The sequence below is a fragment of the Hemitrygon akajei genome, chromosome 9, assembly GCF_048418815.1.
Source record: "Hemitrygon akajei chromosome 9, sHemAka1.3, whole genome shotgun sequence".
In the NCBI taxonomy this organism is placed as follows: domain Eukaryota; kingdom Metazoa; phylum Chordata; class Chondrichthyes; order Myliobatiformes; family Dasyatidae; genus Hemitrygon; species Hemitrygon akajei.
In genome coordinates this window covers 101,169,143-101,185,481 of record NC_133132.1, presented here as the reverse complement: position 1 = coordinate 101,185,481, position 16,339 = coordinate 101,169,143, and the positions used below count along the sequence as shown (strand labels likewise).

At 38.5% G+C, this 16,339-nt stretch overlaps 1 protein-coding gene and 1 long non-coding RNA gene across 3 annotated transcripts in view; one reads left to right on the top strand and one right to left on the bottom strand.

The window, feature by feature from the left end:
• Window positions 1-16,339, bottom strand: part of LOC140733395 (uncharacterized) — an 83,117-nt gene that overhangs the window by 16,424 nt on the left and 50,354 nt on the right. The window contains exon 2 of the long non-coding RNA XR_012100276.1: window positions 1,323-1,395. This is a non-coding gene — a long non-coding RNA (uncharacterized lncRNA). The remainder of the gene's footprint in view (window positions 1-1,322; window positions 1,396-16,339) is intronic.
• Window positions 1-16,339, top strand: part of egln1a (egl-9 family hypoxia-inducible factor 1a) — a 91,008-nt gene that overhangs the window by 37,856 nt on the left and 36,813 nt on the right. For both annotated transcript variants that reach the window (XM_073056665.1, XM_073056666.1), the window contains exon 2: window positions 10,627-10,746. In XM_073056665.1, the coding sequence (XP_072912766.1) occupies window positions 10,627-10,746 (120 nt within the window). The remainder of the gene's footprint in view (window positions 1-10,626; window positions 10,747-16,339) is intronic.

Genomic DNA, 16,339 nt, shown 5'->3' with positions numbered 1-16,339 from the left:
CACTGGAGAAGTTTAATAGTGTATACCAAGACTCCACATTGCTATGGTGGGTTGCTATGAAAGTAGGTCAAATTATTAATTTAAATATTTAATTAGAGATATAATTTTATTCCAGTATGTTTTATAGGCTGTTTCAATTTTGGATCTTTGCATAGAATATCTCTGGAGAAACTGATTTTTAGCAGGATAACTTACCAATGATCCCTCAAATATTAATTGTACATGGGTTGTAATCAGCCTTAAATATAATACTCAGTTATTTTAGATTATTAGTAACTGAAGAAGCTGAGGGAAATAAAAAATCTTGACTACAAAATTAAGTTTCTCTATAATGTTTTGACTGTGTTAATTCAATTTTACTTTGATCTAAAATTATCAATAATTGCAAATTTTATATCCATGTACCAATTGATTATACAAGTAGAAACTTTAGGCATGCGATTTCTTGGGCTACAGTGTTGAAACTTGCTGTTTTATTGAAGCATTGCTATCTTTTTCTGCAAAACATTTATGCAGATGCTGATAAATTTACTTCCAATGATTTGGTAGAGTTGTGCTGACGTTTTCCAAACCTACATTTGTTGTACTGAATGGCATTCCACTGTATTTGTTTTGACACAGTGTGATATCTCTGTCTCTTTGAATCCATCTCTGAATGAGTTGAATATTTGTAACTCACTGATTTCTTTTGAGGGAATGAGGGTTTTCTTTGCGTAGTTAAATGTTTAAAGTAATTTCAGAATCATGCAGCTTAATGCTATATGTTAGTATGGGGCATATGTTATTCTCAACAGAACCAATTTGAATGCAGTTTGTTAAGTTCATCCACCTAGACTGTTTTGACATGGATTGATATGTTTACTCATCCTTGAGTTTTCCTCTCAGTACCCAGCTTAGTTGTAGATCAGCAGCAAGCTGCCTCACGTACTGCACGTAGCAAGATCATTAACAACAGTGCCTGTCTGGCACAAATCCAATACTAGGAAGTTCACATGAGTTCATTTTGATCTGGGGTGGTGGCTAAATTCATATACAATATTGTGCAAGAAGAGGAAAACGGAACATCTGTTGCAAAAAATAGCATTATTTAACAAAATATGTTTTTATTTGACAGTTCTGAGATTTCATGATGTTAGCTTTGCAAGTTTGTGTGCTATTTGGGACAGATGATAATTGCTTTGGAAACACTTGTTTTTCACCTGCATCCCTGCAATTTTTTGTCTACCTGTAGCTCTTACAATTGTCAACTAATAACGGTTTTAATAGACTTTAGGACAGATCGTTCTATAGGTTCATACCACAGCTGTGATGAATTTCTTTACCTGTAAATTAGCAGATCTGGAGTCCTCTCCATTCACTTTGGACCTGCATGCAGTCTTGTGTCACCCAATCAATCTGAAAGGCAAACTGAATGTTACTTTATGTCCCATCAAAGCAAATAAATCATCCATCCTGCATGTTAAATGCCAGTGTGAATAGCAAGGGCACAATGTGCAAGTACCTATGCTCATTGCTGAACACTGAATACAAAAAAATGCTGTTGACAGATTGAGTTTGCTTTAGTGAAATATCAAAATCTTTTTTAAACCTACTTGACCATCCCATTGTCATCTTCCTTGTTATAGATGCAAATATCCATCATGTTATTGAGGGAATATCAAGAACAGAACCAATTACCTGAAAATTACCTGCCAAACTGCTGAAGCTGTGAAAAGAAGTCTCAGTCCAGTGGTACAAGTAGTCATCACAAACTGGGGTTCTTCCTTGGTTGCAGTGGCTGCTTCTGTGTCTTGTCATGTCCTTTGCTGTCCATAAAGCAATGCAGAACTGCCTTCCAGGCCATTGGATCTCACTGTTGGTCTCAACCCACCCGGTCCACCAGAGCTGACTTCACATGCTAGGACTGGCGTGTCCTTATCTCACCATGGAATGAGGCCCGTCAGCTACCTTTGTTGAAACAATGTACTGGGTGGGGTGTGGCCACTGTCACATGCAAACAGCTACTTGGACCCACAGTTGAGAGCTGAGTGGCCGCTGGGGACCAAAAGTGAGTGAGCTGCCCCAGAATGGACTCGACAGATCCTTCACCAAAGGTGCTACCCCTCCCTGGACACCCCATACACCCCGGTGGGGCTAAGAATGTAAAGCTAACCTGCAAGTTCTGTTGGAGATAACACTGAAAAAAAATCTACCTTCAGAAGGATTATGGCAAAAAAAAATTGTGCATTGACAAAAAAGATATGATCCATAGTGCATAATAAAAAATGGCTTTAAATTACACACCGAAATCATTCTATAGGGCAGGCAGATAATTAAGTAAAGAACCTACTACTTAAATCAGTTCTGATGAGGTGGTGAGCCTGGGGTTCTATTTGTACATAGTGTGCTTAACCTTTTTACAAAGCAAAACACATTGAGCAGGTCATCGTTAATGACGCATAGTGGTTTCCTATTGGATCTTATAGTTTGGGGATTTTTGGTGAAATCACTATGTGACCATCATGTATTACTCTGTCTAGCAATAGGAATGTAAAGTTTTATAAGGTATTTCCACAACAGTGGACCTGTTCATCCTGTTAGTTAGAGTTTGGCCTTTTGGACAATGACTCCCATCCACTCCATAATGTACTGGTTAGGCACAGGAGTACATTCAGCCAGAGACTCATTCCACCGAGATGTAACATTGAGCGTTATAGGAAGTCGTTCCTGTCTATGGCCATCAAACTTTACAACTCCTCTCTCAAAGTGTCAGACATCCTGAGCCAATAGGCTGGTCCTGGATGAATTTCCACTTGGCATTATTTACTTATTATTATTTAATTATTTATGGTTTTATATTGCTATATTTCTACACTATTCTTGGTTGGTGCGACTGTAACGAAACCCAATTTCCCCCGGGATCAATAAAGTATGTATGTCTGTCTATCTGTCTTTTGAATCTCATACATTTTGCATTTTGGATTACAGAAGAGAGGCTTAGTTCCATATCATACATTATAATATTTCGTTTCCATGTCGTGAAATTTTACTGTAAAGGGAAACAATGGCAGTAAATTAATCTGCAGCGTGTGCATGTAAACTCTAATCTATGAGTGGTAGTCTTGCAGTCCAAAAGACTAGTAAGAATAAGTCAAGGGTTTGAATAACTCTTGTCAATGCTCACTCAATGTTTGAGTTAAAGTGTGATTTAATTACAACAAAATTCTAATTTTCACATGCTCTCTTTAAAATAGAGGCTCTATTTATCCTCTGAAATATATGGAAAAGATCCTATAACTATTTTGAAGGACATGGGAATTGTAATGTAAAAATTTGATTATCTTCTGATTTATAATATTACTATTTTGTCAGTGTGTGTTGAATATAAATTCTTCCATGCTGCCTACTCTGACGTTTCAAACCTACTTTGGTTATAAAACGATTTGAGATTAAATGAGTTTGTAAAAGTTGAAATATTTTTTTTAAATCACAGAAATTAACAGAATAGAAGGAAGCACTTGGAGCAGTTGTGCTTATTCCCAATCTGCCTTTTGTGCATTACTTTGCAAGCTATCTAGCCTCCAGTACCTGTCTCCTCTCCTAAAGCAGTTGATGAATCAATTTTGACCATTTTTTCATGTAAAATGTTCCAGATTCTGATAATGCTAGAGCTAAAGTTATTTTGTTCATGTTCCTTTCAACTCTTCTGCCTGTTAATTTAAGTTGGTGACTGCCAATTATTGATTCACCAAACAGAATAAATGGTTTTCGCTCTTAAAATTTCTCAACTTTATAATATCAATTAAGTCAATCTTTTGAGTTTTTATTATTCTAAGAACATGCCTACCTTATCCAACCTTGTAATGTCTCTCATCTCTGGGCACATTGTCATAAAATTTGTCTGTGCCATTTCTAATGCCTTTCTACATTTCCTGAAGTGTGATGCTTGGAACTATCAACAATATAATTTAGTTTTAACTGATGTTTTATCAGAGATTTATTGTTTGATTGTTATAGCTTTGCTTTTCGAATTCCATTCAACTATTTATAAACATAAGTACAGTAATGCAAATCATTTATTTTGTAAAGATTTATCAGCTTTGCATTTTATTTTTAAAGAAGTGTTTCTCAAGACATTAATAACTTCCTCCTCAACTACACTTTGTCATTTATAATATACCTTTTTCCTGTATTAGTCCTCAGATTCTATCTATTCTTGCTTCTGCGCATTTTACTGCACTGTCTGCAGTACAGTCCATTATTCATATTGCCACCAACTATGGGTCTTTATTTTAATAATACATGTAGTTCAGTTGTGGGAATGACTTCACCCTTCAGAGCGAATATGTAAAGCAGATTTTAAACCAGTAACAACTAGTAAGGCTTCTGTTATTGCTAGTAATATTGATTGCACTCAGCATCTCTCTCTTGCCTGATTTTCTTGATCAAATTTAATGGTCCATCTGCAAACTTCTTTTGTTGTAGAGGAAAAACTGTTTAGTACTCTTCAAGCATCTGGCTGATTCCAAGCTTTTCTTGTCCTTGAGACTCCACCTGCTCTCTGAAAACTGTTTTTACTACCCAGCTAACTTACTTTGCTTGTACAAGGGTTACTGCTGTACATTATTTTCTCTGTTCAGATACCATCTGTATTTAAAACCTTATTTAATCTCTTCAAGAGAAAATTAAATAAAAACACCAGTCATCATTGCAAGCCATCTTTCTCCTTCCTTTTTGTCTCAAGTAATTTAAATAGATACTTAAATTGCAAATCTAAGTCTAATTTTTTAATATGGCCATCAGAGTTTTCATTGTCAGCACTGAAACAGCTTAATATCGGACTGCAACTTGTTGGGAACAATTTAATCCTTATCTGTCTCAACTTCTCTGTCACCTTTACTTGGCTGGCCAGTGTGTTTTTTCTTTTATGCCTTTCCCCCATTTTCCATTAGATTGATATCTCCTTCTCTCCATTTTTAATTAATCCAAGAAAATCCAAAGCATCTCCAGATTGGGTCCTGTATTCTCTGAGGAATAAAATTCATATTGAAGCAGAAGGTTTTGAAGAGGCTTGATTGGTTAGATACTATGAGGTGATTTGTTGTGATGGGTGAATTGAGATAAAGGGGTCTGGTCCCTGGATAAAGTGTCACTCATTTAACACTGGAAAGGATAAATTTCTTATTTCAAAAGGTTATAGAACTTTGAAATGTGGAGGTTGAGTCAAATCATCAATGAAAATTGAGGAAGATGCATTTTTAGAATTTCGGAAGGTTGTGGTTATGGGGAATTGGTTGGGATATTTTGGAACCAAAATGTGTAGGTTCAAGGAATGTACTACTTTCTTGTGTTCTCAACCTTTTCAAGCACCATGAAATAGTTCCTTATTCTCTGGATTAAAGATTCTGCATAAATAATGCTTTTACTACAATTGGTTTTGTTATTTTAATTATTTAGAGTATTTTAGGGTTAGCTCTATTGTAGCACAGCAGTCATGAATTGTGCTAGGGGTCCTGTCGCACTCACCTCAACAATAAGCAAATGTTTTGATAGGTTGGTCAAGGACTACATCGGCAACATGCTGCCACCCACACTGGACCACTTACAATTCACCTACCATCACAACTGGTTGTGTACAGACACACCCTCAACACAGGTGCCCCTCAGGGCTGTGTACTAAGCCCCCTCCTTTACTCTCTGTATACCCATGACTCTGTCACCACCCAAAGCTCGAATCTGCTAATTAAATTTGCTGACGACACTACACTGATTGGACTAATTTCAAGTAATAATGAGACAGCCTACAGAGAGGAAGTCATCACCCTGATACAGTGGTGTCAAGAAAACAACCTTTCCTTCAATGTCGCAAAAACAAAGGAGCTGGTTATGGACTACAGAATGAATGGAGACAGGCTAGCCCCTATTGGCATCAATGGATCTGAGGCTAAGAGGGTGAACAGCTTTAAGTTCCTTGGCATAAACATCACTGAGGATCTCATGTGGTCTGCGCAACAGCACCTCTTTCACTTCAGATGGTTGAAGAAGTTTGGTATGGCCCCCCCAAATTCTAAGAACTTTCTACAGAGGCACAATTGAGGGCATCCTGACTGGCTGCATCACTGTCTGGTTCAGAACTGTACCTCTCTCAATCGCAGGACTCTGCAGAGAGTGGTGCAGATAGTCCAGCGCATCTGTAGATGTGAACTTCCCACTATTAAGGACATCTACAAAGACAGGTGTGTAAAAAGGGCCCAAAGGATCATTGGAGACCCGACTCACCCCAACCACAAACTGTTCAGCTGCTGTCATCTGGGAAATGGTACCACAGCATAAAAGCCAAGACCAACAGGCTCTAGGAAAGCTTCTTCCACCAGGCCATCAGACTGAATAATTCATGCTGACTCAACTGTATTTCTATGCTATATTGACTCTCCTGTTGTACATAATATTTATTATAAATTACTATAATTGCACATTTGAACAGAGACAAAGATTTTTACTCCTCATGTATTTGAAGGATGTAAGTAATAATAATAAAGTCAATCAAACAGCTGGCTTACGGGAAAGGGAGGCTCCAAGAACAACTCTATCCTCAATGATGTTTGGTGTTTTTCCTGAAACATTAAACAGCTACTAGGAAGAGAGGAAGCTCCAACAATGTCCAATCCTTAATATCACTTGCTGTCCAGTCAATAACAGCCAGAAATGCCAGTAGTTGATCTGTCCTGGCTTCTTCCTTGGGCTCCCACCATCAGACAATCACGTTGTTAGCAAATTCAATTCAATCCACATGATGACTGAGCACACAGGATGCAGTAGAATCATCCCACCTGTAATACTGAAGACATGCCTTCTGGAACCAACTCTGCTCCAAACTAGTGCAATGCAGTTACAACACTGCCAATCACCTGATGTTGCGGAAAATTGTGCAGATTTCTCCTATTCACAAAAAATGAAAAAACTCAATTGGCTAATTTGTGCTCAGTCATCAGGGAAGCAATGAAGCTGTATCCTGTTCTTTGACTCATTTCCTAATGAAATGAATTTGCTGACAATATGCTTGGGTGATGGTGGGAACTGAAGGAGTAAACCATGATAGATCAACTACTGGCAACATATCAACCATTCTAAACGTTCCAAGTTCAACGTATGTATATGTCACCATATGCATCCCTGTGACTCATTTTAATACAAACATTCACAGTAAAACAATGAAATACAACAGAATCAATGGAAAACTACACACAAAAACTGACAACACCAATGTGCAAAAGAAGACAAACTGTGCAAATACAAAAAAATTAATAAGTAAGACTGAAAACCTTATTTGTAGAGTCCTTGAAAGTGAGTTCATAGGTTGTGTTCAGTGGTCAGTTCAGTATTGAGATAAGTGAAGTTATCCACGTTCATTCAGGAGCCTAAAGAGCAATAACTATTCCTAAATCTGGTGCTGTGGGACCCAAGGCTCCTGTACTTCCTTCCCAATATCAGCGGTGAGAAGAGAGCATAGCTTAGATGGTGAGGATGCTTGATTTTGGATGCTGCTTTCTTATAGAATCGCTCCTTGTAGATGTGCTCAGTAGTGGGAGGGCTTTTTCTGTGATGGACTGGGTAGTGTCCATCACTTACTGTAAGTTTCATTCCTCTGCCACCATTGCTTTGTATTGTAATGTGCATACCATTAAAAAATACATTTCAATATTCATTGAGTCACACAACTTCTACTACCAATAAGAGCATAGCCAGCAGGTGCATAGGAAAACCACTAGCTACAAGTTCATCTGACTCACATACCATTTAGACATCAAAAAGTAGTGCAGTCCTTTCATTGCTGGGTCTGAGTCCTGGATTTCATTTCCCAACTATAATACCCTCACCTCAAGGCTCAACATCATTTTGTCAAGGGCAATTGAAGATGGGCAACAAATGCTTGGATGCCCAGATTCCAAAAAAAAACTTTTTTATAAAATAAAAAGCCACGAAAGTCGCAAGTGAGTTTATTACATTGTGTAGAATTGTTAGAGGGATCCATGGAGATTGAACTGCAGTAGTTTATGGTGCCATGTTTACTGGGAAATGGTAACAGCCATTCAAATTGCCACCTTGCATCTTCAGCTACAGATGCTTACTTTGAAAACTGAGCATAAAACCATGACCAATGGGGAGTTATTTTGGTTTCTAATACAGAAAGAATGCCAAAAACAGATCACTAAGGAAGTGACACAACAAATTAATGAAGATAGAGCAGTGGATGTGGTGTATATAGATTTGAGTAAGGCATTTGACAAGCTTCTCCATGATAAGCTCATAAAGAAAGTCAGGAGGCATGGGATCCAGGGAAACTTGACTGTGTGGTTTCAGAATTAGCTTGCCTACAGAAGGCAAAGAGTGGTAGAAGTTGGAGTGTATTTGTCAGGAGGTCAGTGACTAGTAGTGTTCTGCAGAGATCTGTTCTGGGATCCCTGGTCTTTGTGTTTTGTGTTTTTTTTCCACAGATGAGGAAATGGAAGGGTGGGTTAGTAAGTTTACGGAAGACATGAAGATTATCATAGGTTACAACAGGATATTGACAGGATGCAGAATAGGGCAGAGAGGTGGCAGATGGAGTTCAGTCTGGAAAAGTGTGTAATAATACTCTTTTTGGTTGGTTGAACTTGACAGCAGAGTACAAAGTTAATGGCAGATTTCTTAGCAGTTTGGAGGGACAAAGGGATCTTGGTCCACGTCCATAGATCCCTCAGAATTGCCATACAAATTGTTTGGGTAGTCAAGAAGACATATGTTGGCTTTCATTAGTTGCAGGATTGAGTTCAAGCCACAATGTAATGTTGCAGCTGTATAAAACTCTGGTTAGACCATGCTAGGACTATTGTTTTTCTTTTCTAGTCACCCCATTATAGGAAGGATTTGGAAGCTTTAAAGAGTGTGCAGAGGAGATGCATCAGGATTCTATTTGCATTAGAAAATATGTCTTATGAGGAAAGGTTGAGTGAGCTAGGGCTTTTCTCATTGAAGCAAATGAAAATAAAAGAAAATCATCGAGGTGTATAAGGTGAGAAGAGGCATAGATAGAGTGAACAGCCAGCACCTTTTTCCCAGGGTTGCATGGCTAATACAAAAGGTCTCATTTTTAGAGTGACTGGTGTTAGAAGTAGTTTTTGTACTGAGTGATAAATCCATGGAATGTACTGCTGGGGATAGTGGCAGAGGCAGATTCATTAGGGACATTCAAGAAACTCTTAGATAGGCACATGGGTGATTCAGAAATTGAGGGCTATGTGGGAGGAAAGAGACTGAGCTTGGAGCCTGTGCTGTACTGTTCTATGTTCTATAAGCAGGGAAAAAACTTAGACATGTATATTAAAAGACTTGTTTTGAATCAAAGGCTTATTACCATTGTGGTAACACTGCCACAGTAGTGTAGCATACCACTTTATAGCACCAGTGATCAGTGTTCAACTCTTGTATGTTCTCCCCATGACTGCATACATTTCCTCCAGGTGCTCTGGTTTCCTCCCACATTCCAAACACTTACAGTTAGAATTAGTGAGTTGTGGGCATGCTGTGTTGGTCCCAGAAGCATGGTGACACTTGTGAGCTACACAGCACAATCCTTGCTACTTTGATTTGATGCAAATGATGCATTTCATTGTATGTTTCAATGTACATGTCAGGTAATGCTAGCTTTATCTTTTATTTCTGCCTGTTACGCTGTTGGCGTTTAGGACAGCAATGAAGGCCCTCCATCTCTGATGGTGTTCAGGGCTTCCTTCATCGTGTCAGTAGTTTCCTCTTGTTTTTCCACAACTGTCAGTTGTGCAAGTCCCAGGTGAAAACTCAGGAATACCGTTGGACTCAGATATGGAAGCATTCTTCATTGCTGTTTCTATAACAGTTTTGCTTTACCATTCAGGGTTGTTAGCCCTAAGCTGAATCCCTGAACCTGGAGGATCAGTGGACTAGCCTCTACCCTTCGACCTTTCTGGCATAGGTGGCCCTACCAAGAGCCGAGCCATAAAGCCCTGATTCCAACCAACATAGCTCTCTGGATCTTTGGGGCATGAAAGCCTGCAAACCAATTCAAGGTTGTGGCCCTCTTGGAGGAGCTTTATCTTTATAACAATGTAAAATAGAAGTTTGTTTTATAGTTACAGCATCCATTTTTTGTCTATGTCAATAACTGATTAGCCTATAATGTTTTTAATGTGTTTTAACCTTTCTTTGTAAGGTACCTTCAGAGGTTATTCGGATTCTAAAAATGCTTCAGAATGAATTGATTACATTGAAATTTTTCTCAGCAAGTCTGCAGTAATACCTCTCGTATATGCTGGTGTTAAAATTTATTTGGACTAATGTCAGTCAACTTTTCAAAGGAAAGCTACCCCAATATATTACCAAGTAATTTGAATACATATTTTTGCAGCAAGGGTCTAGATATTTCATTTTCACAGCAAAATGGCTTAACTAAAGCAAATACAAAAGGTTAGGCATAAATACCAGAGGATAATGATTGACAGAAATTTCAATAGACTGGACTATCATCTCATAAACTACAACATTAAGAAAGAATGGAAACTGAAAAAGCTTCACTGACAGTTCACGCTGTAATGATTTTCTTTATTTCTTTTTTTGTTCACCCATTTACAGGCAATGGTTGCATGTTACCCAGGCAATGGAACAGGATATGTACGGCATGTTGATAATCCAAATGGAGATGGACGATGTGTCACGTGTATCTATTACCTGAATAAAAATTGGGATGCACAGGTACGTAATATTCACCATTTGCAAAATAGTGCTACTAAAGGAAGTTTACAGCAACAGGGAAGAAAGAACACTATTTTAATTGAGGTGAAAAATGTCACGGTGGTGTTAACTTCCATGATTAATTTTATAAAATTTTTATAAAAATAAAAAGTTTGTCACTTGAAAACAGTAGTAATTCTTAATTGGGGAGCATTATTTTTTTGAAAAGTTTGTTGTTGATAAAATTGGTTAACTACCTGGAAAACTGAAACTTCCAAAAGTATTTGGTAGTCTGTTAACAAATTTGCTACTCTGTTAGTCCATTGGGAATTTCAATGACTGTATACAAAGCCAAAACATTTGCCTGTGTTAGAATTTTGTATGCCGTTAGTTTTGAAATTGTGTTTTTTTTTAGATTATTATTCAAGTCAAACTTTTGATATAAGGTAGGAACTGTGGAAAGATTTCATGCTGACCCACGAGGGTCTGAGAATCTGGATGGACATGGACAGATTAAAAGAAATGTAGGTGTCCCTGTTTCTGTATTAAAAATGTACTGCTATCATTTCAGCAGCAGTTGCAGATGGAATGAGCAAACTTGTAAATGTTTTGAATACACTGAAAATATGTAAACATACTTTGATAATAAATGTACTTAAAATTTTTGGGAAGCAAATTAATCCACTTATGTGTTTTCAAATGGCGCAGAACTTAATGTTTTAAAAGTGTACAGGCTCTGACTGAATTCAGTGAGAATAGATCTCTCTGGGCAAAGTAGGAAAGTATGAAATATGAGAGGTTGGCAGGTATATGTGTAGATAAATGCAAATTTGTTAAGTGCATTTTGCATACCTTAGATGTTTTATATAATTGAAAGTACAGCATGAGACATACTAAGAAAGGTACAGCTCGTGCAGCTGCTACCTCACAGCTCCACTGGCTCGAGTACTGACTTTGTGAAGTTTGCATGTTTTTCTGTGACCATATGGGTTTTCACCCATGTGTCAAAGATACACAGTTTTTGGGATTAATTGGCTGTTGTGGTTCAGAACTAATGTAAATGGAGCTTGACTGTCCACATAGACTCGGTGAACCCGAGTTTATGTTCTGTAGGACTCTGATGTGTCAACATTAGTGCTTCTGCAGATTGTTCATAAAATATATATGTATGTGAAGATTTCAGTGAAAAAATACAGGAAAAAGCACATGGATTGTCAGAATATTTCTATCATTAGATAGCAGGAAGTAATAATGAAGAAGGTTGATAAAGTAAACAAGATACTAAATTTTCCAGTTTCCTGTCAAGCAATACTCAAAATCTGCCAGTGAAACAAAGTCTTGAATGAACCAGGGTTAATTTCAAAGATCATAAGGCATAGGAGCAGAATTGGACCATTTGGCCCATCAAGTCTGCTCCACCATTCCATCATGGCTGATTAATTATTCAAAGAACTGCTTGGCACTTTTGTGTAGATCTATATGAGGCTCAGTTATAGCACAATAATACAGAAAGGGTGTAAATGGAAAGCTATTGAACTTTAAGCTATGTGAATCAAGTGTTCGAACTATGCAGCATGATAAAATTTAAAATAGAAGTTAGATAAGGGGAATGAGATATTAGGGAGGAAGTATATCCAGGAGAGATCATCAAGATCATTGAAAAAGATTGTGCTGTGGAAAGATCATTCTCAGTTTAGATGTTTTGTAAAACATGGGATGTTGTGACCATTCCAGAGACTTTGATGACTCAGGCAAGAATTGTGGCACGGCTGATCAGAGATAGGGTCATGGCTGCAGAAAAGGAAGTCATGGAGGGATTGTCCACTGAGTCATTGTGAGTGGAAGTCAGAAACAAGAAGGGGCAATAACTCTACTAGGTGTTTTTTACCCCAATAGTAACAGAGACGTCAAGGAGCTGATCGGGAGGCAGAGAGGAATGCTGTAATAATAATAGGGTGGTTGTGTTGGGAGATTTTAACTTTCCTAATATTGACTGGCATCTCCTTAGAGCAAGGGGTTTAGATGAAGTGGAGTTTGTTAGATGTGTTCAGGAAGGTTTTCTGACACAGTATGTCAATAAGCCAACTAGAGGAGAGGCTGTACTTGATCTGGTATTGGGAAATGAACCTGGTCAGGTGTCAGATCTCTCAGTGGAAGAACATTTTGGAGGTAGTGATCATAATTCTATTTCCTTTACCATATCACTAAAGAGGGATGGGAGCAGACAATTTGGGAAAACATTTAATTGGGGTAGAGGGAAATATGATGCTATTTGGCAGGAACTGGGGAGCATAAATTGGGAACAGATGTTCTCAGGGAAATGCATGGCAGAAATGTGGCAAATGTTCAGGGAAAATTTGCATGGTGTTCTGCATAGGTATGTTCCATTGAGGCAGGGAAAGGATGGTAGGATAAAAGAACCATGGTGTACAAAGGATGTAGAAAATCTAGTTAAAATAGGTGCTGTTAGAGCTCTAGAAAATTTCAAGCGTGCTAGGAAGGAGCTCAAGAATGAAATAGGAGAACTAAAAGCGGCTATGAGAAGGCCTTAGCGAGCAGGATTAAGGGAAACCCCAAGGCATTCTACAAGTATATGAAGAGCAAGAGGATGAATCGTTTGAGAATTGCATGTATCAGGAGTGAGAGAGGAAACATGAGCATGGAGCCAGAGGAGGTAGCGGAGGTACTTAATGAATTCTTTGCTTCAATATTCAGTGGTGAATAGGACTTTGGCAATTGTGGGATGACTTGCAGCGGACTAAAACACTTGAGTGTATGGACATTAAGAAGGAGGATGTACTGGAGATTTTGATGGGTATTAAGTTAGATAAGTTGCCAGGACTGGACAAGATATACTCCAGGTTACTGTGGGAAGTGAGGGAGCAGATTGCTGAGCCTCTGGCAGTTATCTTTGCATCATCAATGGGGATGGAAGAAGTACCAGAGGATTGGAAGGTTGTAAACGTCGTTCCCTTGTTCAAGAAAGGAAGTACAGCTAACCTAGGAAATTATAGACCAGTGAGACTTCAGTGGTGGGCAAATTGTTGGAGAAAATCCTGAGAGGTAGGATTTATGATCATTTGGAGAGACATAATCTGATTAGGGATAGTTAGCGTGACTTTGTCAAGGGCAGGTCATTCCTTGTGAACCTGATTGAATTCTTTGAGGATGTACCAAAGCACATTGATGAAGGTAAAGCAGTAGTGTATGTGGATTTCAGTAAGGCATTTGATAAGTTTACCCATGCAAGGCTCATTCAGAAAGTAATGAAGCATAGGATCCAAGGGGACTTTGCTTTGTGGATCCAGAATTGGCTTGACCACAGAAGGCAAAGGGTGGTTGTAGATGGTTCATATTCTGCATGAAGGACGGTGACCATTGGTGTTCCATGGGAATTTATTCTGGGACCCCTGCTCTTTGTGATTTTTATAAATGACCTGAATGAGGAAGTAGGTTAGTTGTGGATGCTGGGGGTGTTGTGAAGAGCCTGGAGGGTTGTCAGAGGTTACAGCACAACATTGCTAGGATGCAGAACTGGGCTGAGAAGTGGCAGATGGAGTTCAACCCAGATAAGTGTGAAGTGGTTCATTTTGTTAGGTCAAATTTGAAGACAGAATATAATATAAATGGCAAGTCTCTTGGCAGTGTGGAGAATCAGCGAGATCATGGGATCTGTGTCGATAGGACACTTAACGCTGTTGTGCAGGTTGACAGTGTTGTTAAGAAAGTGTGTGGTGTGTTGGCATTCATCAACCATGGGATTGAGTTCAAGAGCTGAGAGGTAATCTTACAGCTATATAAGACCTTAGTTAGACCCCACTTGCGGTACTGTGTTCAGTTCTGGTCACCTCATTACAGGAAGGATGTGGATACTATAGAGAGAGCAAAGGAGATTTGCAAGGATGTTGCCTGGATTGGTGGGCATACCTTATGAGAATAGGTTGAGTGAACATGGCCTTTTCTCCATGAAGCGACAAAGGATGAGAGGTGACCTGATTGAGGTGTATAAGATCATGAGAGGCATTGATCGTGTGGATAGCCAGAGGCCTTTTGCCAGGGCTGAAATAGCTAACATGAGGGGGCATAGTTTTAAGGTGTTTGGAAGCAGGTACAAGGCGGATGTCAGGGGTACGTTTTTTCACACAGAGAGTGGTGGGTGCATGGAATGTACTGCAGTGGTAGAGGCAGATACAAAAGGATTTTTGAAGAGACTCTTGGATAAGTACATGGAGCTCAGAAAATAGAGGGCTATGCAGTAGGGAAATTCTAGGCAGCTTCTAGAGTAGATTACATGGTCGGCGCAACATTGTGGGCTGAAGATATTTCTATGGGAGGATAGTTAATTGCGCTTCTCAAATTTACAAATCTAATTAAAATTTAAATGGGCTCAGGTGATTGGAGTGAAAATGGTAAGAGCATAAAACCTTAAAGGAATGGAGTGTAAAATCAGAGAAAATGTATTATGTGAGAAGTCAGTCCATTGTGTCCATGCCAAACAGTGAAGAACAATACAGCCTAATTCCGTTTTTTTGCCCAACATTTGGAGTCTTGTAGTCACAGTTATTCAGGTGCACATGTAGACAGTATTCAAATGTGTCAAAGGTTTAAGGGGCAAAAGTTTAAGGGTAACACGAGGGGGAACTTCTTTACTCAGAGAATGGTAGCTATGTGGAACGAGCTTCCAGTAGAAGTGGTAGAGGCAGGTTTGATTTTGTCATTTAAAAAAAAAATTGGATAGGTATATGGACAGGAAAGGAATGGAAGGTTATGGGCTGAGTGCAAGTCGGTGGGACTAGGTGAGAGTAAGCGTTCAGCACGGACTAGAAGGGCCGAGATGGCCTGTTTCCGTGCTGTAATTGTTATATGATCATATGGTTTTGGTAGATAGTGGTAGATAAGATACTTGTACCATTTTGGCCAGAGTTCCAAATTTCTCGCAACTCCTGGAAGAAAATATTTGTCATTCCTTTGCTGATTATTTGAAATTAATAATCATTCTTTAAAACCCTCTCAACTTTAATTTCATTCACTTCAATGTTAAATGTTACTTCAACCACTTCTGTGCTAAGTCTATCCTATCCAATCCCAATAGCTAAATTGTTCCCAACCTAGTATCTTTATAAATTTGAAGTAAAAGCAGAAAATGTTGGAGATGCTCAACAAGGCAAGCAACACCACATCCATAACTTTTTACCAGATGAAATATTAAGTCCTATTTCTGTCTTTCTCTCTCTCTCTCTCTCTACAGGTATTTCCTGCTCTACTGAGTATCTCCTGCATTTTTTTCCTATTATTTTTCCAGTTTTCCAGCATCTGCAGTTTTTTGTTTTTTTATCTTATTATTACACTGATTCTCAGAAGTGTATATCACAGAATTTAAACTAGAGAGAAACAAGCAATCTGTAGAAGTCACTTTAGAAGTCGATGCTTTGCATTAAAGAAAGAAATTGCTTACAGCTTTACTCAGTATATACTAGGAATAGTGAAATAAAAAGCCTGATGTGCAACCTTTCTTCAGTTCAGACTATCTCACTTTGGAGTAAGTTTTTGAAGTGGTGTTGATTTGCTGTAGTTCAAAGTAGAAGTTTGGTTACAACCAAAATGCATATTCCTG